This window comes from Typopeltis vanoorti, chromosome 3 (assembly GCF_054136105.1).
Source record: "Typopeltis vanoorti isolate ZY-2024b chromosome 3, IOZ_Tvanoo_1.0, whole genome shotgun sequence".
Taxonomy (NCBI): domain Eukaryota; kingdom Metazoa; phylum Arthropoda; class Arachnida; order Uropygi; family Thelyphonidae; genus Typopeltis; species Typopeltis vanoorti.
Window position 1 is genome coordinate 157,397,737 of NC_143551.1, and position 25,102 is coordinate 157,422,838.

Sequence of the window (25,102 nt, forward strand, 5' to 3'; positions counted from 1 at the left end):
TGTTAAAGATACCAAGCTATTTTAAACCTGGTTTTAATCCATTTCCCAAGTAAGCAAACAGACAAGTAACTCAAGTTTGCACCTGCAAGTCTTAGGCAACTCGTGGTAAAGGTGGAATAAGCTCTGATCACTATTCTTAATATTTACCCTTAATGCAAAGCACATCTCCTTGAGGAGATGTATGATACTATGCATTAAAGGCAAGGGGCCACTACCCAGACCGGTTTTGACCTTTATTGAGGTCTCATCAGTGGGAGCCAGGCTTAGAAATACCAAAGTTTAAGTAATACAGAGCTTATAATTATTTTATCAAAACAAGTTACCATAAGGTGCTTTGATCTTATTAAATAAAAATCTCAGGATGAGAGATAGATGTAGTAAGTTTTTTACCTTGGGTATAATATACGTTAAAGATACTTGGGAAATGGATTAAAACCAGGTTTAAAATAGCTTGGTACCTTTAACGTATATTATACCCAAAGTAAAAAACTTTCTACATCTATCTCTCATCCTGAGATTTTTATTTAATCAGGTCAAAGCACCTTATGGTAACTTGTTTTGGTAAAATACTTATAAGCTCCGTATTACTTAAACCTTGGTATTTCTAAGCCTGGCTCTCACTGATGAGACATCAATAAAGGTTGAAACTAGTCTGGGTAGTAGTCCCTTGCCTTTAATGCATAGCATCATGCTTTGCATTAAGGGTAAATATTAAGAATAGTGATCAGAGCTTATTCCACCTTTACCACGAGTTGCCTAAGACTTGCACCACGTACGGGTCACCCTGACTTGCACTACTTGCAGGCACAAACTTGACTTACTTGTCTGTTTGCTTACTTGGGAAATGGATTAAAACCAGGTTTAAAATAGCTTGGTATTTTAAACCTGGTTTAAAACTCTCGGTTCTAGTCAATATTTATATATACCGACTAGAACTGAGACTTTTATAGTGATACGATGTTTCTTATAGTGTTTATTTGCTTTCTATGTTCCCACGCCTGAAGAAGTCGGACAATCTGATGAAACATGTTGCGTTTTGAATAAATTTAATTGTTATTCTAGTCTCAGTTCATATATAAATATGAACATATCCCAATTCCGAGTTAATACTACAAATCGTTATATATATATATATATACAGTCATACCCCAACTTATGCTACCCCGACTTACGCGAATTCGGAGTTATGCGGTTTCTTATATGTACGTATTCCCATCCCACTTCATGCCTTACCACTAGTTGTATCTTTCAGGTGCCGGCCACATTCGCCAGTGTCGCACATGCTATGAACAAGCACTGACATGTTTCACGCGGTCTCCATTCATACACAATTTTTATATAGTCTATAAATCTTGCGATTGTTTAATGTTATGTTCTTGATAAAAATTTTATCACATAAATAATAACAATGTCATCCAAAAGAAGCAAGTCCGATTCTTCTACTGCTAGCAAGAAAAGAAAAAACATTGACTTTGGAAACAAAATTCAACATTATTAAGGATTTTGAAGGCGGAATGAAAATTTATGAGCTAGCAAAGAAGTTCGATCTACAGGAATCCTCAGTAAGAACAATCATAAAAGAAAGGTTTACAGATTTTGGAGGACATAGATTCTAATGAGGAATGAATTGTAGCCACAAGGAAATGAATAAAAAAAATCATTATCTTGCTATGAAGAAATTTTGCATGACAAGAAAAAGATATTATGCCGTCAGATGAATCTATTAGATTTTATGAAACCATCGACATTGAAATAACTTTCTTTTTTTTTTTTATGTACGAAAAACTACAATTATGATTATATTTCTTAAAAAATATAGGTGTTTTTGTAAACCTTTTGGTCCCAATTGTATGTTTGTATATATAAATTACATGCAAAATTATACCCCGAGTTACGTGAATTCGACGTACGTGCTTTTTGTAGGTCCCACCTGCTGCGTAACTTCAGGGTTTATATATGTAGTTAAATATAATCATACAACTGCTCCTATCAGTATTGGATGCATTGATTGTTTGAAATAATGAAATGTTAAGAATTGGATTTTCCACTGCTTAGTTAACTGATGAAACTGCAAATAATGGACATCATAATGAATAGTTTTTGGGCTTTTCTGGTGTTAGATAGGAGTTTGACATTCAGGTAATATAAAATCTGCAAATAACAAACATCAGATTGGTAATTTTTATATGTTGTTAGATCAAAGTTTAAATAGGTTAGATTTAGAGAACACATCTTATAAGTTACTAATTCTCTATATAAGATATAGGAAATGTCTTGATGTATTAATTTCTCAGTAAACTGGAATTTTGTGAAGAACTGGAAGAGTTAGTATTTTGTATATTTGCACACATACTCACATACTTAATTCCACAAGATCCTTATGGAATATCAGGCATGTTTATATCGCCCAATTCAATTGAAAAAAAAAAACAAACAAGGAATTAAAAATTTTGAATTAAGATAATTAATAGATTTTTTTTATAATTTATTAATTAATTAGAATAACTGATAAAAATGGCACAAAATGTGCAGACAGCAATTATTAAGACTAATTTCATTGCATATATATTTTTACTGTATAGTTACATTATAAATCAGTGTAATTTGTGGTTATATATATGTTTTTCTATTCATCAGAGTAAAACGTCTCATATAAGTGATGTCTCAAATTCACATGAACTGAACATTGAACATATCTGTCTGCAACTTTTAAGTTTAAGGGTCTTTTGAAAGAAAAAGTGTACAAAAGATAATTTTACATGCATGCATGCACATACATACAGTGATGAAGTGTATGGTATTCTAATATGTAGTATATGGACTCAGATGCGTCCACTCAGCACCACTATGTATCACTAACACTTGTTTTTGTGTGTGTGATGTAGACTGGTGCTGGCTGGAGGCTTCTGCATCCATATACATCTTTTTTGATCTATAATATAGGATAAGGGAACCATAATGTCACAATAATTTATGCTACCTTTAATGGAGATGGATAATAGAGTTGCTGTCTAGACAGTAGGTGGCTGTCCAACATGTATCAGAAAATAGTATATGAGAGAGAGAGAGAGAGCAAATGTCTACTAGAAGAAAACTAACTAGTTTTTCTCTATCTTTGTTTTCTTTGTATTTATTGTAATATTGTGAATAGTTTGAAGAAGGATATCAAGTTGTGTGCATAATGCAAAATAAGAAGTGATGAGGAATTACTCTGGTCTAATGCTATTTGAGGAAGACTTAGACAGAACTATATGTAATATAGCTATATAAATGATAGGAATATGTATTCCAGATCCCCCCCCCCCCCCCAAAAAAAATCACATGGAATAAGAAACTGTTTTTACCAGCAGCCAGTGTAATAGTGAATGCATGCTTTCCATTGTTTAATCATGTTCAAATATTTTCACTAGAGTTAACTGTTATTACTTGTTTTCTATCTTTTAGTTTATTCATGTAATTATCCTGATTAGTGAAAAGAATTTTCACAAAACTAGCTGAGAAAATAAAATATAGTTTCTTATTCTATGTGATTTTTTTTGTGGAAAAATACCAGAAAATGCATTCCTAGCAGGTCCTATCTCCACAAAAAAGCTATGCAATGATAGCTATGTGTAATACAGCTATATGAATAGCTGTATTACTTATAGAATAGAGCTATATGTAAAACTTTATACTGTGGATGGGAATGTGGCAGAATGTTCTGTATTGATAGGACTTTTTTTTTTTTGGATAGAAATTAATGATACAAGGAATCAAAATTTAGTGATCACATTTCTGAAGCAGTGAGTGATACAGCAGATTGTTATAATAACTAATTACAGGGATGAAGAGGTTACAGCCCATTGTATTATGATCGTGATCAGTTATATGTACTGATGTGGACAGATTTTTGGTAGGAGAGGGAATTAGAACACAGGGTTCAAAGAAGAATAATCTAGATAATACTATGGAATATCAACAATGAGGATAGATTGAGGGGAACGTAAGTTATATATTTTGATAAATAAAGGAAAAAGTTGGGAAAGAAATAATAAGAGGCATAAGTTCGTTAGATAGAGGAGAGGATCTTATAGAGTAATTACAGAGGTCCTCATTGCAGGGTAGGAGTGGGAAGCAAACAGCTGAACAAAAGTGTAAACTTTTGTTCAGCTGTTTGAACACTTATTGAATCCAATGTGATTTATTGAAAGAACACTTATTGAATCCAAAGTGAAGGAGGAGTAGCTTTTGGGGAGTGATGAAATACAGGTGAGTCCATTGAATTTAAGGAAAGGTATGACAGTTATAGTGAGATATGCTAAAGGTTATATGGTTATTAATAAACAGTTAATAGTTAATTTAATACTGATATTTCACTTTTGCACATCATCAGGGTACAAGAATCAAGCTATGAACATTATCACACACACACACACACACACACACACACACACACACACACACACACACACACACACACACACACACACACACACACACACACACACACACACACAAAGGCAACATGTGATAACTGTGGTCTTCATCTTGTCTGCACCTCCTGGGTGTTCAGTGTTGACATATATAGTACTTCATATATTATCCAACCTTAGTAGATAATAATCAGTTTGCTGGTTGGATAATTAAAGGGGCTGTTAACTGAAAGGACATTTATATAGTGCTGTACATACTAAGTCAGCTGATACATACTAAATGATTCAAGAGTCAGTTAATTGAAGGCTTTATAATTGAGATCACTGTATTTGCAAAGAATGATAGATCTTCAATTTCTATGGTAGTTGTTTACACATGAGTTAATTGCTTTTTGCAGTTTGGAATGTTCTAGGAACACCTTTAATTGTGCATATTTAGATGACACAACTTTATAATTTTCATTACCTGATTTCATTTTTTGGAAGCCTAAAGTGGCTTGAAAAAGTTTTTGAATTCAGCAAGGTTATCAGATTATCTAACTCTTTATTCTTAAAATATGCTGTAGGTTTCCAGCCTTTCTTGAGCAGGAATGCCATAAAACTAACAAGCTTTTGGTACACTAATTAAGTTTGTCTTTTTGTATGCTGGTGATCAAAACTTAATTCTTATACCCTGAAGTAAGATCTAGTGCACACCTCCTTTGTTTACTCTTAGGCATCTGTAAGTCTAGTGATGATAATAATTTAGTATTGTTGGCAATTTGAGGATTGGTACAAAAAATTAAATTATTTAATTAGTGCATCAGCATTATTCATAACTGCATTTTTTTTTATCATTCCACTTTTAGTTCCATGTCAAAATGGTGGCACTTGTCTTGATGGCATTGGAGAATATACATGCCTTTGTGTTGATGGATTTGGTGGAAAACATTGTGAAAATGACATTAACGAATGTGCCAGCAATCCATGTCAGAATGGTGCTACCTGTAATGATTATGTAAACAGCTATACTTGCACTTGCACCTTAGGATTTAGTGGAACCAATTGTCAAACTAATGATGAGGATTGCACTTCAAGGTAAAAATTCATATTTATAAATATAAGCATAATATAGGTTTAACATATTTAATCCCACAACCTTTTGATCAGATTAGAGATTTTTTTTTTTTTTTGACTATGGAAGTTATCTAAATCTAGACTGTTTCTTCATAAAATAGTAGTAGGTAATTATACTGAAATTACAGTTGACTCTCATTATAGCAGATTCATAGAGACCACAGGAATAGTCATAATGGATAGTTTTGCTATAATGATTTGTCTTTACAATAGCATTGTGCTTATGAGGATTCAGTGGACACTTCAGTAGTTTTTTAGAGTGAATTTGTCATAATGGTGCTTGCTATGATGAAAGACAAATGTATCTGTATTTTTTACATAGATAAACAAATACATAAAATACTTTGTTTTATATATGATCTGGATAAAAGCAACTAAATATAGAAAATAGTGTTGCTTGTTTAATTATATTAACATAATGGGATGCTGAAAGTAGAAGATAAGGAAAGTTGTAGAGAAATGCATAATTCTCCACTTTATACAGTGAATCAACAATATGAATTTGAATAACCTGTATGCATATTTCCATTCAGGAAGTGCTAGTCTCAGTCTCAATACGTTGAATATGAACAACAGTAGATTGATTAGCCTTAACATAATTCTTCATCACCAAAGGAAATGTAATCCCCCATCTTAAACCTCATCGATTACCAAATACCTTCACACACATACACACATGCACATAACAGCAATTATAAATTGATTTAAAGCAGTTTGACTTAAACATGTTAGTATATTAATATATTACAGACCACTTCTATAGTACATTCAAAAGAATGACTGTCCACTTTGGTTGGAAATCCTGGGGGTTTGAATTCTGTTTTGGATGTATGAACATTTATAATACTCTTTTCAACTAATGGTAAGTTAGCCAGTCTCATATGGAGAGATTAGGGATTCTCATGAAAATTCACCCATTCTCTTGCAAAACAAACAAATTTTCTCAAGAACATGAACATTAACAGACAAGAAAACTATGATGACAGGATTAACTATCCAGTATTAGCATAAATTATATTTCTGAGACATCAATCAAAAAAATTAGCTCTCACATTCCTGCCAGTCATTTCTCAGGAAAGTTGGGAAAGAACAGAAGGGGATGATCTGTTCTTTCCCTTTATAACCATGTATTGTATTGAAATATTTTCCCTACATCTATTTTATAAAAATCTTTTAGTAATTTACATGTTTGTTATATTCTCCCTGTTCTCTCTATTTACCAATTTTTGTAACCCCAAAACCTTTAATCTGCTCACATAGAAAAATGCATTCTGCAGACCTGACACAATCTTGGTCACCAGTCTCTAAATGTGCTCCTCATCCTGAAGAAATCCAGGTCTAATACAATTCATATTTGGTCTTTTTTCAGACTTATAAAGAGGAATAATAACTTCTTTTTCCCTGCTCTCCAGTGTGTCTTTCAATATTCTAGTCATCCTTTGTTTTATTTTTCTCACTTTTTGCCATTTTCCTCACCACTACACACACACACAAACTTCAACTCCTGACTACCATCTCCCCCCAAATCCTTGGCCTCATCAGTTTCTTGCAGAACAGTTATCAATATAATACACAGCTTGCAGTCTTTTCAATCCAAAGTGAATAATGTAACTTTTATCTCCTCATTGAATTCGCATTCATTATCTTTTGTCACCATGTCAGTTTATTTAGCTCATTCTGCAGGGTCTTTACATCACTTTTATTTACTGTTGTCTTCCCCCAGCATCAACAAACAACTTTTGCATTATCTCTAAATCAGCAATGGACTAAATATGGAACTCAAAAATCACCTAACTTTCTTCTCTGTGATTCTGCCCTGCAATATACTACATCTATCTTGATCTGTGTGTGTGTTTATCAGCTTCTCTCTCTCTCTCTCTCTCTCTCATATCCCCCCCCCCCAAAAAAAAAGATTAAATGAAATGAATTCTTCCACTCTTAATGCCCTTCTTTTTTGATCATACCAGTTCATATAGAAAAAATAAATGTTAATTGAAATTTTCATTTTCGTTGTGCTTATCACTGTTTTTATTTATTATTATTATTTTTTATTTTTTAAAGGAACGGAATCTATAAACAAAATACAAATATGCTTGAGGTAGAGCAGAGACATTGGGTTTTCTTTTTTTTTTTTTTCTGCTTAACTGCTAGACAGAATAATAATAATATGTATGGAGAATGCAAACTGTTTAATAATTTGAAACTAATAAAGAAACTGCAAAATAGACAAATAAAACATGTTAAAAGCTTTCCCCTCTCCCTTCAGAGTATCACTATATTTTCTGATCATTCTGAATTCCAACACCTTCTATTTTAGTCAAATCATAGAAAATGCTTTATATTCTTGGAGCAATGAACATGTTAAAAGTTGTCTTATTACTTACCTACATTCAGAACTAGTTAGATGGTTGAAATTTCATTTTGCTATATAAACACCATAATATGCTTTTGACTAGAATATTAGATTACTTGACTAACTAGGAGTTGATGCTAAGTTTTTACTTCATTTACTTAGTTAGTTTTATTAATTTAATGATGTATTACATTGTCATCCAGTTTAAAAAACATATAAAGTTATATGTGTAATGTGAATTTAATAGTCTTTTTTTTTTTTTTTTTTTGTAGCTCATGTATGAACAGTGGTGCCTGTATAGATGGCATCAATAACTATACATGTCATTGTACACCAGGCTATACTGGATCAAACTGTCAGTATCACATTAATGAATGTGATTCTCAGCCATGTTTAAATGGAGCTACTTGTATTGATCATGTGGGCTACTACACATGCTATTGTCCATTTGGCTTTACTGGACCTCGCTGTGAGGTAAGAATGTAAAAATTGTGAATTGATATCAAAAGTGTAAGCTGTTTGTACTGTTTTTTTAATAAAACTGTAATAAAAGTATTTTTATTATAGCTTACTTAGTGTTATTTTTCCTTTAGGAAAATTATTATTATTTTTTTCTCCCCAGACATTTGTTGATTGGTGCAGTACAAGTCCATGTATGAATGGAGCTACATGCAAGCAGATGAATAATACATATAGATGCACTTGTCAACCAGGATGGACAGGAATGTTATGTGATGTCTCAATGGTATCGTGCAGTGATGCCGCTGCACAGAAAGGTAAGATATGCTCTTTCTTGTGGTTGTATGAGTTGCTTTAATAATATCATTATTAAAGTCCCCGCCTCTGAATGTGATTCTCAGCCATGTTTAAATGGAGCTACTTGTATTGATCATGTGGGCTACTACACATGCTATTGTCCATTTGGCTTTACTGGACCTCGCTGTGAGGTAAGAATTTAAAAATTGTGAAGTACATAAGAATCAAATGTTTAATTTGAAACTCCTTGCCACCAAGCTAAAGGCAAACAAATGAAGCAGAATTCTGGCAATGAAATTTTTGTTTCAATTTCCATTTGTTTGTTTGTTTTTTTCTTTCTAAAAATGCTGGATAATGTATAACATTCATTTTAAAAGATTTTTGGATTAAACTGCTCTCTAAAAGAATAAAATTTATAAACATAACATATTATTACAGTGTTTCAGTCTCCACTGTATATTACACAGGGATCTATAAATTATGCAAAATTCTACTCCCCATGAAAAAAAAATTATATATAATATCTAGTGAATCAAACAGGCATTCCAAAAAGTGATTATTAATGCTGTATCTTTGTTTGGAGAACACTTCCTTTGTGCAAGAACCATTCCAAGGAGAAGTCAATAAATAATAAGAATAAGAATGAAAAACAACATTGATTTTTTTGAAAATATAATTTGTTACATTAATTTTTGTTACTAGACTGGCCCGTTATATTACACACATTGTTTTGTGTTTTATTAAAGTTAAAAAAGTGTTTGTTTAGAAAGTTATTTTTTATTAAATATTATATAATAATATTTTATTAAATATTCTATTTGATTTGGTCTGCAGTTACTTATCAGCTAGCAAAATCTACTCACCATGGGTGAGTGATTGAGCATATTTGTCAATCCCTGTGTACTCACACACACATAGTATATCAACTCACAAACTTATAACATAATGATTAGTAAATACTATTAGAATTCTATTCACTAACCATATGTGGACCTGCCTCCTAGTCGGGGCATATTATAAAAACATATTCAACAGTGGAAGAAAAACTTAATCCCGTTTTAAGCTGATGATTATAGTGACTAATGTAAAAATAAATAAATAAAAATAAACTTGAGTCCTGCATATTTAAAAAAACTTATTCTATTAAGGCTTTGCTTTGAGTGATTGAATGATTTCAATGGTTGAAGTCTTAAATATATTCCTCATTGATTTTGGAACCTAAAGTTTTGGAAATTTTGTTGTTGGAGTTTGTTGATTTGAACTGTCATGCATTTCCTATGATAATTTTAAGTAATTCAAATCAACAGATGAGGATAGATTAAGTAAGTAGGTTGAAGAGATACTTTATAAATCAAGTGTCCTTAATTTTCTTCTGTAAATTTGCCAGCAAGCATTATTACCAGAGTTTGAAGGAACTGTCAGGAACAAAGTTATTTCCAAACTCTCTTGTTGTTCATTGATGAATCATATAGCTGAAGAAGATGCTTGTGTCTAATTATATGCATTGAGTATTCTAGGATCTTTTGGACTTTTTTTTATTTATTTATTTTTTTTTAAAAAGATGTGTGGAGCAGCAGCAGAAGATGAAGTCAGATAGTGGCAGTTAGTTTGACTAACTTTCTCATTTGAGAGCCTATAATAAATTAGTATGGGAAAGTCAGCCCATATGAGCCTTGTTCTTCTAGAACTTCAAGCACTTGTTTACCTTTTAGCTTCTATAGAATATAAAGGATAACAAAATAAAAATCCTGTCATTGTTTTAAAATATTTTCCCTTTGGAATTTATATTGTTATAGATTATATGTAGGCTTAAGTACTAGTACTTCAGTCTTATCTGTCATATTGTAAATTTAATAGAAATGAAAGGTAACACAGGGTAATTAATGTTTGTAAGCATTAAACTATCAGTTAATTTCATTCCTCTGTACTATACTGTGCTTCTTTTCCATTAGATTTATGATATGAAATTGTTACATTGTGTATGTGTGTGTGTCTACACATGTGCTGTCATCTTTCCAATTGTATTATTAATTTTTTTCTCCTCTCTACTTTGTTTTTTCCATGCAGGCATAGATTTAAATAATCTCTGTAAGAATGGTGGAACTTGTGAGAATATTGGAAATAGTCATCACTGTATTTGTCCAGAAGGCTATGAAGGCAGCTATTGTCAACATGAAGTTAATGAGTGTGCATCTCAGCCATGTCAGAATGGAGCTGTGTGTAATGATCTCATCGGACAATATTCTTGTGACTGTCAACCAGGATTTCAAGGTATTCTTTTATCTATATTGCTTTCCCTGTTTTTGTATGAAGACTAAGGTAAACGAAAGTGCACTAGTTTTACAGCAGTATGTTAAAATATCATACTAACAATGTACAAAATCACTTTTCTTTCTTTACAAAGTGATCTTTATTTTGTAATTTTTTTTATGATAATCCTGTGAAAGGTTAACAACCTGGAGCACATGTATGAGCACTGTGGATATATAATCTAGAAGCTAATTTCTAGAGACCAAACACCATACTTTTTTGTGCCACTCCAGGCTTTCGATAAGCAGAGTAGTGATCTCACACCAGGTAATAAGAACAATTTGCTACCTAAATATGTAGATACATTTATGTATTTTCTTATAATTTGTTAAATTTACATCACTTCAAATTAAAATTAAGAATTAGTACTTTTGCACACTGTACTGTTGGAGTTGGTGTGAGATTTTCAGGGAAAAAAAAAAGCAGCTGCTTCTAGTTAGCACCCCTATACAGTTCATTTCCAAATTTATCAAACAAACTTCTCATCCTCTCCCTTCATTCCCTACACCCCTGCTGCTGTTTGGAGTAATTTTCTCCCATATTGTTTTTCCCAATGATTACACCCTCAGGTCTTCAAGAAACACATTAATAAATTCCTTTCTTCTTTCTAACCACTTTCCCACACATGGTAATATGATGCTGTTGTGTGATAGGTCTTGAGATCTCTTGCATGTGTGTGTGTGTGTGTGCGCGCACACACATGTATGGCTTATATATAAAGTAACTGTTGAAAACCAGGATATATATATATCATCATCATCATCATCAAATTCCTGCCATGTACCCTCAAGGGGGGGGTGTACAGGATATGATAGTACTACATGAAAAAAATTAAATCATTACTAACTTCCTATCTACAATTTTCCTCCAAATCAGTCTGTTACTTGTCAAGACTCCAACATTATCAGATCTTATATTTCTATCGTCTAAGGCACGTTGTACCGTATCAATCCACCTATATCTTGGTCTACCTCTGGGTCGTTTTGCTGCCAACCTGGCAGAGAACACTTGTTTTGCTAATCTTTCTTCACCCATTCTGTTTAGGTGACCATACCACCTGAGATTAGCTCTGCTAATGCATTCCTGGATGCTGACAATGTCAAGTTCTTTCCTAATATCCTCATTTTTAATATGATATTGCCATTGATGCCATCTGTTCACGCCTATAATCTTTCTCAGGACTCTCATATCTGTGGTCTCTAGTCTTTGGTCAAGTGTTTTATTTCTGACCCATCTCTCAGATCCATAAGTTAAAACTGGTTTGAACACTGTCTTGTATACAGCTAATTTAGTGTTCCGACTAATTTCACTCTTATTTCATATGAATTTATTCAATTGACTTCCCACCATACCAGCTTTGCTGATTCTGTTGTCTATTTCTATATTTAATTTACCATCTTCACTAAAAATCGTGCCTAAGTAGCTGAAATGTTTTACTTGTTCCACAATATATATATATATATATATATATATTGGATTGCAGACGTTGAAGAAATGCCATAATAGAATCAGCCCCACATAAATATCTGTATTAATATTTACTTATGGTAATTTATGTTTGCTTGCATATATTCAATTAAATTTGCTTCTCAAGTCACCTACTTAATTTCCTTGAAATTAAGTAAGTGACTTCTCATTTTTATTATTGAAGATAATTATGCAACTTTTCTAGTTGTTGAATCCCTCACCCATAATTGTTTTTTAGCACTTAATTGCATCTCAAAAGTGAATTCATATTTTGCATGAAAATGAATATTTCTCTTATTACAATAAACATTATATAATGTAGTATTTCATTAATCTTTTATTTGCAATTTATTTATTTTACAGGCCTGAATTGTGAGTTTAATATTAATGACTGTGATCCAAATCCTTGTCGAAATGGTGGAACCTGCCACGACCTTGTGAACAAGTTTGTTTGCTCATGTCCTCACGGAACATTAGGCATACTTTGCGAAATAAATGTTAATGAATGTTTTGAAGGGGCCTGTCATCATGGTGGTACTTGTATTGATAGAGTTGGTGGCTATGAATGTCAGTGTCAACCTGGATATGTTGGACCTAGGTATGCATCACTCCATTTTAAATATTTCATAAAAGGATTTCATGTTTTCATGTACCATGTAACATTTAGCTTTTAATTAAAGGTAATTAAAATTAAACTATAATGAAAAACTACAGCATGGCAGAAATCACTTGCTAAATTTCTTTGTTTGCTTTACCAAGTAAAATATCCTTAGATTTTCTTTTAGACAAAAGTGTTTTAAATGAAGAACAAGTAACTAAGGCTGTTATATCAAAGAATGCTGCATTTTATCAGTTTACTTAACAGTTTCTATATCACTTTGTTAATTAAGAAAGAAGATATATATTAAAAGCTCATCTTCATGTTTAATGGAAGGAAAACAGCACATGGAAATAATTAAACATGAGTTTAATAGTTGAAATATTTCATCTTTGTCACAGAGACATTGTATGGGATACAATATAAAAATTTAATAACACATTAAGTGGAAGATGTTTGACTAGAAGCCTAAAGTCCTAAGAGGGGTGGTGTCTGTGGATGCTGGTTGCCAATCAGTTTGATAAATGGCTGTACTGTATATATCTACACACACACACAGGTGGATACATACCGAAACTTATATACACCTTCCTATCTAATGGCTACAATACTAAAAAACATTAACAAAATAACTTCCATCACCCTCCTTATATTCCTCTTAACATACAGATTATATTAATGCTATTATCATTCCTTGTACCCAGGGCACCTCGGAAAAAATAGACCTTTAACCAAATATAATGTCTAGTACTGCTTTCAAATCTTATATGAAGCTGGCTGCTCTTGCTTTCCTAAGAATCAACTCCCTCTCCTCTCTGTACAAGGGCCCATGTTCTTGCAGCTTGTCATATTATGGACAAACTGGGAGATCTACTAATAACTGCCTTGAAGAACACAAGAAATATATTCATCATCATGCCTTGAACACCTTGTGTGCATGCACACACACACACACACACACACACACACACACACACACACACACACACACACACACACACACACACACACACACACACACACACACACAAAAAAAAAAAAAAACTGCTATGCTTCAACCACAGCAAATATAAACTTGAAAGACTTTTGTGAAATCAGCAGCAGATTTTTTTTAAAAAATGGATCTAAGTAAATGTGGTTGTGGGAAACTTTCCAATATTTAGAAAACAGTGATTTTATGTGATATTTGAAAGTGACTTATTAGATCTTTGCACACATCAGACTTGAACTTTTCTGTCAACTATCATGCATGCTTACTGAACAATGACAGACTCATGCTAGCTTCCATGCTCCACATGTTTCTGTTTTTTTACTTTTGTGTAATGGTTCCTACATGTTCGGTTTTAGTTATATAATGGCTCACCCCCCCATTCTATTTTTTTGTTCATAACCCAGAAGAAGCCACTAGCATATGTGCAGAAACTTGTCAGTTTAACTATCTATATTACCATGACCTATTAAACCCAGTGTTGGTTATCTTTTGCCATGATGTTTACAATTGTCATTGTATATATATGACTCTGAATCAAGATGTTTAGAATTTAATTCTTAGCACTAACAAGATTCAGTGATCATCTGTTTGCATTAATAACTGTCTTAGATATTTTCAGACATAGGCCAGAAAGTTATTTGGTTTATAACATTCTCTTGTTTTTTTTTATTATTTTTTTTTTTTTTTTTTTACTTATCAGGTGTGAAGGAGATGTAAATGAATGCCTGTCAGATCCATGTAGCATTCCAGGAACTCAGGATTGTGTTCAGTTAGTAAATAACTACCGATGTGACTGTAAACTTGGTTATATGGGTCGTCATTGTGAAACAAAAGTGAACTCCTGTGTTGTTAATCCATGCTTGAATGGAGGAGTATGTAATACTACACCTGAAGGACCTGTTTGCATCTGCCCTCAGGTTTGTTTCTGATTAAATAGTTTGAAAAGGAAATTAACTTGTCCTTTAAAAAAAAAAAATTTTTTTTTAAGTAATTTGTAGGTAAATATATTGTGTTATTAATGAAGAGTTTTTATTCTAATATTTTATTCTGGTATTTTTAAGATGCATATTTTAAAAACACTTTCCACATTAAACTTTATCACAACCTATAACGATAAACTTTAGTTTTGTTAAAGTATTGATATAACATATTAACAATAAACATTATTGTAGCTCTTCTTGTAATTTTCATTTGATGTTTTGTCATTCAAATTGTATGAAAACAGCAGAGAGTACGTTGTTCTATATATTAATTTATCAAAATCAACAGCATGATTAACAATTTCTTTTTTCCTTTTACACAAAACATTGTTTATTTTCTAAGGTCTTAATCAGGTAATTAGGATCTAGTTATTCTTGGTTTGTGGTTTGAAAGTAATATACAATTCCTAGAGATATCAGTGATATATCTGACATTACTAATTCATCAAACCATAATATTATTGGAAAATATTTAATATCAAAAATATAATTTGTGGAATAAAACCTTGTCAGATAACATTCAGATTATTTATTTTTAACTGTGAAAAACAGGTCACATAAATAATGAAGGGGATGCAAATCCTTTGATGTTTATCTGCCAGTAAGCGAAACTCTAAGACCTGTATCCCCTTCATTATTATTAAGGTTGCCAGAAAAATAGCCTTTTGGCTTTTATTCTATGTTATCAGGTCATATAAATGTTGAGTATATGAGGTCACTGCAACAGAGGACAATGACAGAGATTTAAAAACAGCTTATTAATATAAATACCCTAAGAATCTTCATCAAATTTGAATATTATACTACAGGTTTCAAAAACTTAATCAAAAATTGCACTCTTATGTAGACTTTGAAAACAATTGAATCATCTCTTCTGAATGGATTTTGATGCAGAGATCAAAGTAGATGAAATGAAAGAGAAGAAGTTAATTTAATGAATTTAAAGTTGGTCTGTGAATAGTTGACCCAGAGCAACTCACATTTTGTAGAACTCACAGTTTGGTAGAAGACCAATGTGAAAATACCTATTAGAAAAGACATAAGGCAGAAACAGAACATCTGTAAAAAAGTACTAGAATGAGCAAATGAGAGAATAGATTATCACCTAACTGGATTGAATTCTTCTGGATAGCATCAAAATTTTCCAGGGAGGTTTTTGGTACACCTCAAATATGAAAAGAGTATTATAAGGTTGGAAGGTTGAGTGAATTTGTATTAAGTTATCAGATTGTACAGGTGAGTAGTAGTGCCTTGAGGGAAAAAAATCACATTTTTGAACGCTTAAGAGGCTATGGATATGATGTTTTTATGCTAGGAAGTGAAGTGAGATCTTTCTTGCAAGCGAGAAAACATGATTGTGTTTTGGGAATTGAACATGATGAGGTTTTTCTTATCGAGTTCAATCCCTCACCATCCAAAGAATGGCAAAGAGGTTAGTGTTTAGAACATTAGTTTAGAAAATTTTTGAAGTTTGAAATGTTTGAGCATGCAAGATTTATCAAATGAAGAAGAGGAGTGTATATCATCAAAAATATAGATAAAGATTTGAAGTTCGTGAGAAAATGTCATTTATGTGTATGGTGAAAAGTGTAAGTGAAAGTACAGTGCCCTGGGAAATCTGAAGAGAGGAAACCATCCATCATGGCATGTAGTGAACAATTACTGAAGAAATTGGTCACCTTTTTACAAATAGTGGAAGATAATCATAAGACAATAGTTTGGTAAAGAGGTTTTTTTTGCTAGACTTGATCAAATGGCATGCCATTATGAAAAGCAACTTGAAACCTTTTCCATATCCTCTGTGCAGGAGTCAGTGATGCAGGCTAGTTTCAGAACTGTGAATTCCATATTGGCTGCTGATTAATTAGTGAACCTCCAGGTGAAGAAATTGGCTGTTGATATTGACCCAGACCATTATTTTCAAGAGATTAGAAGGAGGATAATGGGATGATACCTTGGTGGCATTCTTTGATCTCCATATTTTTTTTTTTAGAATGGGCTGGATATAGACTTGCTTCCATGCTGATGGGTAGATTCTTGATAAATATGAAAAAACTGGAATAATCATAAGTATAATGACAAAACATTTAATAGATTTATTTCAGTTTTTGCATGTAATGCTTAAAATAGTTCCTTAACCTAAAATGTTTATTTTCTTTTTATTTTCAGGGATTCTGGGGAGAAACATGTGCATTAACTAATACCACATGTGCTAGTAATCCATGCAGAAATGGAGGTCAGTGTCGTCCAAATTATCATGGCTACACTTGTGTTTGTTCTGAAGGTATTGGTGGTAGACATTGTGAGGAGGATGTATATAATGAATGCTTGTCATCTCCTTGTTTGAATAGTGGAGATTGTATAGATGGTTATGGTAAGTATTTCATTTATATATTAATCATATATAAAATTCAAGTTCATGATAACTAAAAATCAGACTGTTGTATTAAATATATTAATTTCCTTTTTATAGTATTAAAATGTATGTAAAATGAATTATCATCATTGATTTCTTGATATGTTGATATGTACCCTCAAAGAGTGTACAGGATACTATGACAATACTCTGTGATTAGGTTTACATTATTACTAGTCTCCTGTCAGCAACTTTCTTCCAAATTAGTCTATCACTTATCATTACTCCAATATTGGCATCTTATTCTGTCTTCTAGGACACTCTTAGATCTTGGTCTTCTTCTGGGATTTTTTCCCTGTCATTTTTTCCTGTTTTGTTGACCTTTCCTCTCTCATACTGTTTAAGTGACTATACTGTTTAGATTAGTTCTGTTTGTAAATTTCTGAATGCTAACAATGAGAAGTTCCTTCCTAATATCCTCATTTTTAATGATTCTTCTATTGATGGCACTTGTTCACTCCCTAATTTTTCTCATAACTTATACCTGTGATCTTTAGTCTTTTATTGACTGTTTTATTTCTAATGCATCTTTAGATCCATCAGTTAAAATTGCTTTATGCCCCCCAGTCTTGTATACAGTAGCTAGTTTAATGTTTTGACTAATTCCTTTCTTATTCCATATAAATTTCCATATTATTCAGTTGATTCTCTACCATACTAGCTTTGCTAATTCTGTTGTCTATTTCCATATTTAGTTTGTCATCTTCACTAAAAATTATAACTAAATAGCTGAAATGTTTTATGTTCTATAGGTTCTCCAATGAGAATGCAGCTGAATTTTTCCATGTTCCTGCCTATTTTTTTTTAGCTTTGGTCTTTTTATTGCTGAATTTCATGCCAATTTGTTACAGCTGTCATTCAATTTATTTAAAAAATCCTAGAAAATTGCATCGGTTATGTTTAGGAGTACAACATCATCATTCTGCATAAAGCATAGAGCTGCATTTGATATCTCCAATTCTGATAACACATTTAGTGCTATTTTCCTTCATAATATGCTCAGTATAGATGATGAATAATAGTGGAGATAGTATGCATCCTTGTCCTGTACCTCCTTCAATTCAACTGCTGACTTACAACTTAAATATTGACTGTGTTTTTCTGTATAATGTTTCATGTATCCCATATAACTATAATATTCTGCTTTATTCAACTTTTCATAATGAATATTCAAAGAATCACAAGTGGTCATAATTTCATTTATACAAGCAGTGATGATATCCATAAGGGTCATAGATATTCCATTCTGTGTGATGTCTCTTTTATAGTTATTGTCATGAACAGTGATCTCCTGAACAGGTCACCATCATTCTATTTTTTTTTTCCCAAGACCGTTAGATCATGTGCAACTGCTGGTCAGCATCCATTTACTGTCCAGCTTTAAACTTACTGAATCAGCTTCTCTTTATCCTGTTTCATTTTATCTACTTCTCTCTCATTTTGCCCACAGACTTCAGATTTACAAGAAATACGTCAGTAGATTCCTTCTTTTCCCTTAATCTCTTACCCTATAGTAAGTACATTACTATAGGTTGCAAAAGCCATCAAATTTTTTGTGGCAGAACCTACATGATGTAGATTCTGCCACAAAAAATTTGATGGCTTTTGTGCCTTTTTGGATTTCATTAAAAATTTTAGAGATCGAAATCCATTGGCTTATACTTTTTTTCTTAAGTGAATCAATCTTGTGACTTACTGTGCTTGTTGCTTTATCTGAATAATCATGTACGTTATCAGATAATCTCTGTTTTATTATTGGAATATAAGGGAAGAAAATTCAATTATGTGTGTTTCTTTAAAAATAAAACAAAATTTTATTTTAAAGTAAAACTAAATTTAAAAATAAAATGTATATTTATAATAATAATTATAACATAATACATGTACTATTTACAGGTAAATTTGAGTGTGACTGTCCTCCTAATTGGAATGGTATTCGCTGTGAGACTTTTGATCCAGAATTCAGAGGAGGAATTGGAATGATAGTGTTATCAGGAAATATACCCCAGAAGTCACTCGAAGAAGAAAAGAAACTCTGTAAGAGTAACCGTTGTGAACAGAAGGCTAGAAATAGAATGTGTGATGAGGATTGTAATAGTTATGCTTGTAACTTTGATGGAGGAGACTGTTCATTAGGTATGTTCATTAGGCATGTATGCTACCTTTACTGATTATATAATATAATATAAATCATCATGTATTAGTCAAAGAATGAATAAAATGTATAAAAAATAAGATATAAATGTGATTTAGCTTATAGAAAGAGAAAGCAAAAATTTGAAATATAATCATTATTTTATGATGCATACTCTCAACAAGTGTGCAATATATTGTCGTAGTTCAACCAATATTTCAAGACTAGTTTCTTTTTCAACAACTTTCTTCACCTGGTCTACTATTTGTCAAGTCTGATTTGATCACCTCTTGTACATAGTGATCTTCAAAATCGCTCATAACTTTATCAGCCAACATGTATCTTATTTTTTATTCTTTTGCCTCCCCCTTCCCACCTGCCATTTTTTGCTTACAACACTTGTTTTGTTAATCTTTCACTTCCCAATCTATTTAAGAAGACCACATTATCTTAGTCAAGTTCTACTTCTGCTTTCTTGCATATTAATAATGTCAAGTTTCTATATATGTCTTCATTTTTAATACATTTTTTGCAATCGTCATCATCTGTCCATTGTCCTAATTTTCTTCAGAAATCTCATTCTGTAGTTAGCAATCTTTTATCAGTTATTTCATTTCTGACCCAAACTCTTAAATCTATAAAGTTGGTTTAAATGCTCTTGTATACTGCTAGGCATTTTGGTTTATTTCTTTCTTATTTTATTTAAGTTTATTTAGTTATCTTCCAATCATAGTATTACTATTTTGAAAGTTTATTTTTCACTTGGTTAGAGTGTAATGAAATTAGTTTAATCCTTTATCCAAGTGTGAGCAAACAAAGTTTGCACCTGAAAGTATCTTCAGGACTGGGGTAAGGTGGTACAGGGTAAGGGGGTACAACACCAGGGCAACTCGTTGCAAAGGTGGAGCAAGCTACCAATACTCCTATCTCAGTATCTCCTATATATCATCATCATCAAATTCCTGCCATGTACCCTCAAGGGGTGTACAGGATATGACAGTACTACATGAAAAAATTACATCATTACTAACTTCCTATCTACAATTTTCCTCCAAATCAGTCTGTTACTTGTCAAGACTCCAACATTATCAGATCTTATATTTCTATCGTCTAAGGCACTTTGTACCGTATCAATCCACCTATATCTTGGTCTTCCTCTGGGTCGTTTTCCTGCCAACCTGGCAGAGAACACTTGTTTTGCTAATCTTTCCTCTCCCATTCTATTTAAGTGACCATACCATCTGAGATTAGCTCTGCTAACGCATTCCTGGATGCTGACAATGTCAAGTTCTTTCCTAACATCCTCGTTTTTAATATGATATTGCCATTGATGCCATCTGTTCACGCCTCTAATCTTTCTCAGGACTCTCATATCTGCGGTCTCTAGTCTTTGGTCAAGTGTTTTACTTCTGACCCAGCTCTCAGATCCATAAGTTAAAACTGGTTTGAACACTGTCTTGTATACAGCTAATTTAGTGTTCCGACTAATTTCTTTCTTATTCCATATGAATTTATTCAATTGACTTCCCACGATACCAGCTTTGCTGATTCTGTTGTCTATTTCTATATTTAGTTTACCATCTTCAGTAAAAATTGTGCCTAAGTAGCTGAAATGTTTTACTTGTTCCACAGGTTCTCCATTCACAACACAGTTGACATTTTCAATGATTCTGCCTATTTTCATTGCCTTTGTCTTTTTATTGCTGACCTTCATACCATATCTATTACAACAGCTATTCAATTTAGTCAGAGAATCTTGCAGACTTGTAGCGGATTTATTTAGAAGTATAACATCATCCGCATAAAGCAAAGAGCTGACATTAACATCTCCAATTTTGATATCAGGTTTAATACCACATTCCTTCATAATGTGATCCATATAGATAATGAATAACAGAGGGGATAATGTACATCCTTGTCTCACACCAGATTTAACATTAAACCATCTTCCTGTACTTCCTTCAATTCTAACTGCTGACTCACAACTCAAATAAAGACTAAGTATTGCTTGATATAATGCCCCATTGACACCATATAACTGCAGCGTATTGAATAGCTTCTCTCTTGGCACCTTGTCATATGCCTTTTCCAAATCGACAAAACTTAAATACAGATGTTTGTTATATTCCCATGCTTTCTCGACTATTTGTCGTAAAGTGAAGATCTGATCCTGACAGCCTCTATTTGGCCTGAATCCAGCTTGTTCTTCACCAAGCTTTTCTTCCACAATTCTTCTCAACCGTTTCTCAAGTATACTTGCATAGATCTTGCCAGGAACACTCAGTAGGGAAATACCTCTGTAATTCTCACATTCAGTTTTATTTCCCTTTTTATATATGGGTACTATGAGAGCTCTACTCCAATCATCGGGAATTCGTCCCTCTGTCCAGGCTTTCTGAACTATGCAGTGCAGCCACTGTAAGACTCTTATACCACCATACTTCAGCATTTCTGGTCGAATATCATCTACTCCTGCTGCCTTTCCACATTTCAAGCCTTTGATGGCTTTTTCTACTTCAAGTATGGATATGTATTCCTGACTGCATGCCTGGTCAGTGTTTTTTATCACTGTGCTGTCATCACTGCTTGTTTCATTTAGCAGTTTTTCAAAGTAATTACTCCATACTTCAAGGATATCTTTTTCTCCTGTTTTCATTTCACCTTTATCATCTCTAATTCCTTTTACAGCACTCTTTCCTCCATTCCTAAGCTTCTTCAACAACCTCCAGAATATTTTGCCACCTTCTTGATATTTATTTTCTATATTCTTGCCAAAGTCCTCCCATGACTTTTGTTTAGCTAGTTTTACACACTGTTTAGCTTTCTTACATTTGTCTCTGTATTCTGTAAGAGTAAAAGCTGACTTATTTGCCAGGAACTTTTGATATGCTTTCTTCTTTTCCTTCACTGCCTCTTTAACTTCCTGTGTCCACCAGGGAGTTCTGATTTTTTTATCTTTGCACACAACCTCACCACATGCCTCTCTGGCAGAATCAATCAATGTTTCCTTCAGAGTTTGCCACTGAATCTCCAAGGTTTGATTCCTGTTCTCAAACTCTTTCATTTTCTTTTCAATAATATTTCTGTATTTTAGTCTACAGTTTACATCTGAGAGCTGCTCAACTTTTATTCGCTTTAAAACTTTCTTACATGTTATTCTTTTCAATATGAAATTCAATTTTATCCTGCTCAAGACTAAATAGTGATCACTTCCAATTTCAAATCCTCTGTACACTCTGGTGTCCTGCACCAGGGAGAAAACATCACTATCAACAATAACATAGTCAATGAGACTTTTCTTATTCCTAGCCTCTTCTCTCCATGTGAATTTGTGCACATTTTTATGTTGGAACATGGTGTTAGTAATAACCAGTCCATGTCCTGAGCAGAAATCCAACAGATATTTGCCATTATTATTAGCTTTGCTCTTTTCTCCAAATTTTCCCAAAATATTTTTGTATGTCTCACAATCATTTCCTACTCTACTATTTAGATCCCCAACAAGGACCAACTTTTTCTTTTCCATTGTGTCAGTTGCTTTTTCTAAAGCCTCAAAAAATTCCTCCACTTCTACCTTAGTAGAGCCTTCTGTGGGACCATAGGCACAAATAAGTCTCATTGTCCAGTTCCCCATTCTCATATTTGCCCACATTACTCTACTTGAGACTGACTGCCATTCAAGAAGATTAGCCTCGTATTTTGTGTTGAATACTATGGCTACTCCTTCTTTTCCTTGATTGTTATTGCCCTGAATATAACATTTTGTATTTATTGCTCAGAGCAAAACACATCTCCTTGCAGATATGTCTAATGTTATGCATTAAGGGAAGGGCCACTACCCAGACTAGTTTCGACCTTTATTGAGGTAGAATGGGAGTTCATGTCTCTCATCATTGGCCTTTGGAGAATAAAGCATGCTGAGGATCAGCAGACAGTAAAAGAGGAGTATGATATAAGATAGAGTATTATAGTAGGAGGTAAAAAGAGGCCTCAGTCAACCTGTTTAGCCTTATTGGCTAATTGGTCTGTAACATATAATCTCATTTTATCTGTTCAGAAAAAAGGTTAAACATAGACTTTTGTCTATAGTTCACATATTATTTTATCTAAAGTAATGATTTACTCCAGTGTTAATGGAGGTTCTTTTTATGTTACTAGATATAATATCCTTATTTTTATTCCAGGTAAATAATTTTTTTTTTTTTAAAAAAAAAACAAGATGTAAATAATAGGACTTATTTAAATATTTATTTTAAATCTAAAATAACAGGACTTAAGGTCCGGTAAGTAGGAATGAATAGGAACTTACTGAGGAACTTGTATACCTGGTACCACTGGGACTTAGAATGGGGAAGAGACTGGCCCGGGAGATGCCGCTCACGAGGAGCGGCACCGCCTCGCAGTAAGCCTTCACCGCCCGGGTTCTCAGCTCTTCCCCCCTTGTTTGGAGTAAAGAAACCGTGCCAGCGAAAGCTTTGTGGCTAGGGGAGACAGAGTGGTTATTCTTTTTCCTGGGGGGGGGGGGGGGGAATGGTGGGTTTTTTTGGGTTCTAAAGAGATATACAGGGCTTGATGCATCCTGTATATCTCTTTAACTATAGACAAAAGTCTATGTTTAACCTTTTTTCTGTATAAGAAAGCATATTGTCGGTAGTTTGCAGTATTGATTCACAAATTTAAAGTCTCCTAGTAAGTGCCTTTCTTGTGCAAGAAATTTGGGTAAGTAGAAAAAGAAACCTTTTCTTATTCTTGCATACATTAAATTTGCGCCTCGTACCTGGGATTTTTTCCGTACTTTCCAGATGTGATATTTTAGTACATTGATTAGGAAGATAGCGAACTTTTGGGTTTTTTGGACTGGTGGCGGGAATTGTAGTCGTACGACCTCTTCTACTGTCAGCATGGGGATTCCCAATGCTGTGCTGAGTCTCTGCCAAATGCATTGGGCTGGTGGGCAAAAATAAAAGAAGTGGTCCACCGTTTCCACGTCCTGGCAGACATCACAGAATGGGTTGCACGGGTTAGGTACATACCGGGATTTCACCTGTTTCACTGGGAGCCGCCCGTAGGCTATTCTCCAGGCTAGATCCCAATGAAAAGGCTGTCCCCAGCTATTTTTGATGTTTCTGAAGAGAATTTCATTATTTGTACTAAGATTGGGTGTATCACGCCTGGAAAGTTGGAAGAAATCCCAGTATACTGCTTTGGGTTTGTGTGTGAAGATTGCTATTCCTCTGTCTCTGAGTGTTGTAATCGATTTCACTACTGTACGGTACCACTTGGGCACCCCCCTTGTGCGGGGTCCAGCATAGTCCGTGATCCCAAAGAGGGGGAGGAAAAGTCCTATAAAATATCTAATTAGTAGGCCAGAAATGTGGTTGGAGTTTAAGGCCTTCCATACGGTTTTGAACGTGTTTGCTTGTAGCAAGCTTTTGTGATTGGGCAGAGCATAACCCCCTTCTTCCTGTTTGAGTTGTAGGTATTCTTTCTTTACTTCGCGTTTTCTCCCATTCCAGAAGAAATCCAGGAGTTCTTTTGATAACTTATTTTCTTGTGCCAGTGTGATGCC

General features: G+C 33.3%; 1 protein-coding gene across 1 annotated transcript in view; it reads left to right on the top strand.

Moving 5' to 3' along the window:
• Nucleotides 1-25,102, top strand: part of LOC150108695 (uncharacterized) — a 191,321-nt gene that overhangs the window by 118,909 nt on the left and 47,310 nt on the right. The window contains exons 15-22 of the mRNA XM_090416158.1: nt 5,261-5,489; nt 8,154-8,355; nt 8,504-8,657; nt 10,705-10,908; nt 12,778-13,012; nt 14,704-14,920; nt 17,153-17,357; nt 19,296-19,535. Coding sequence (XP_090272284.1) covers nt 5,261-5,489; nt 8,154-8,355; nt 8,504-8,657; nt 10,705-10,908; nt 12,778-13,012; nt 14,704-14,920; nt 17,153-17,357; nt 19,296-19,535 — 1,686 coding nt within the window. The remainder of the gene's footprint in view (nt 1-5,260; nt 5,490-8,153; nt 8,356-8,503; nt 8,658-10,704; nt 10,909-12,777; nt 13,013-14,703; nt 14,921-17,152; nt 17,358-19,295; nt 19,536-25,102) is intronic.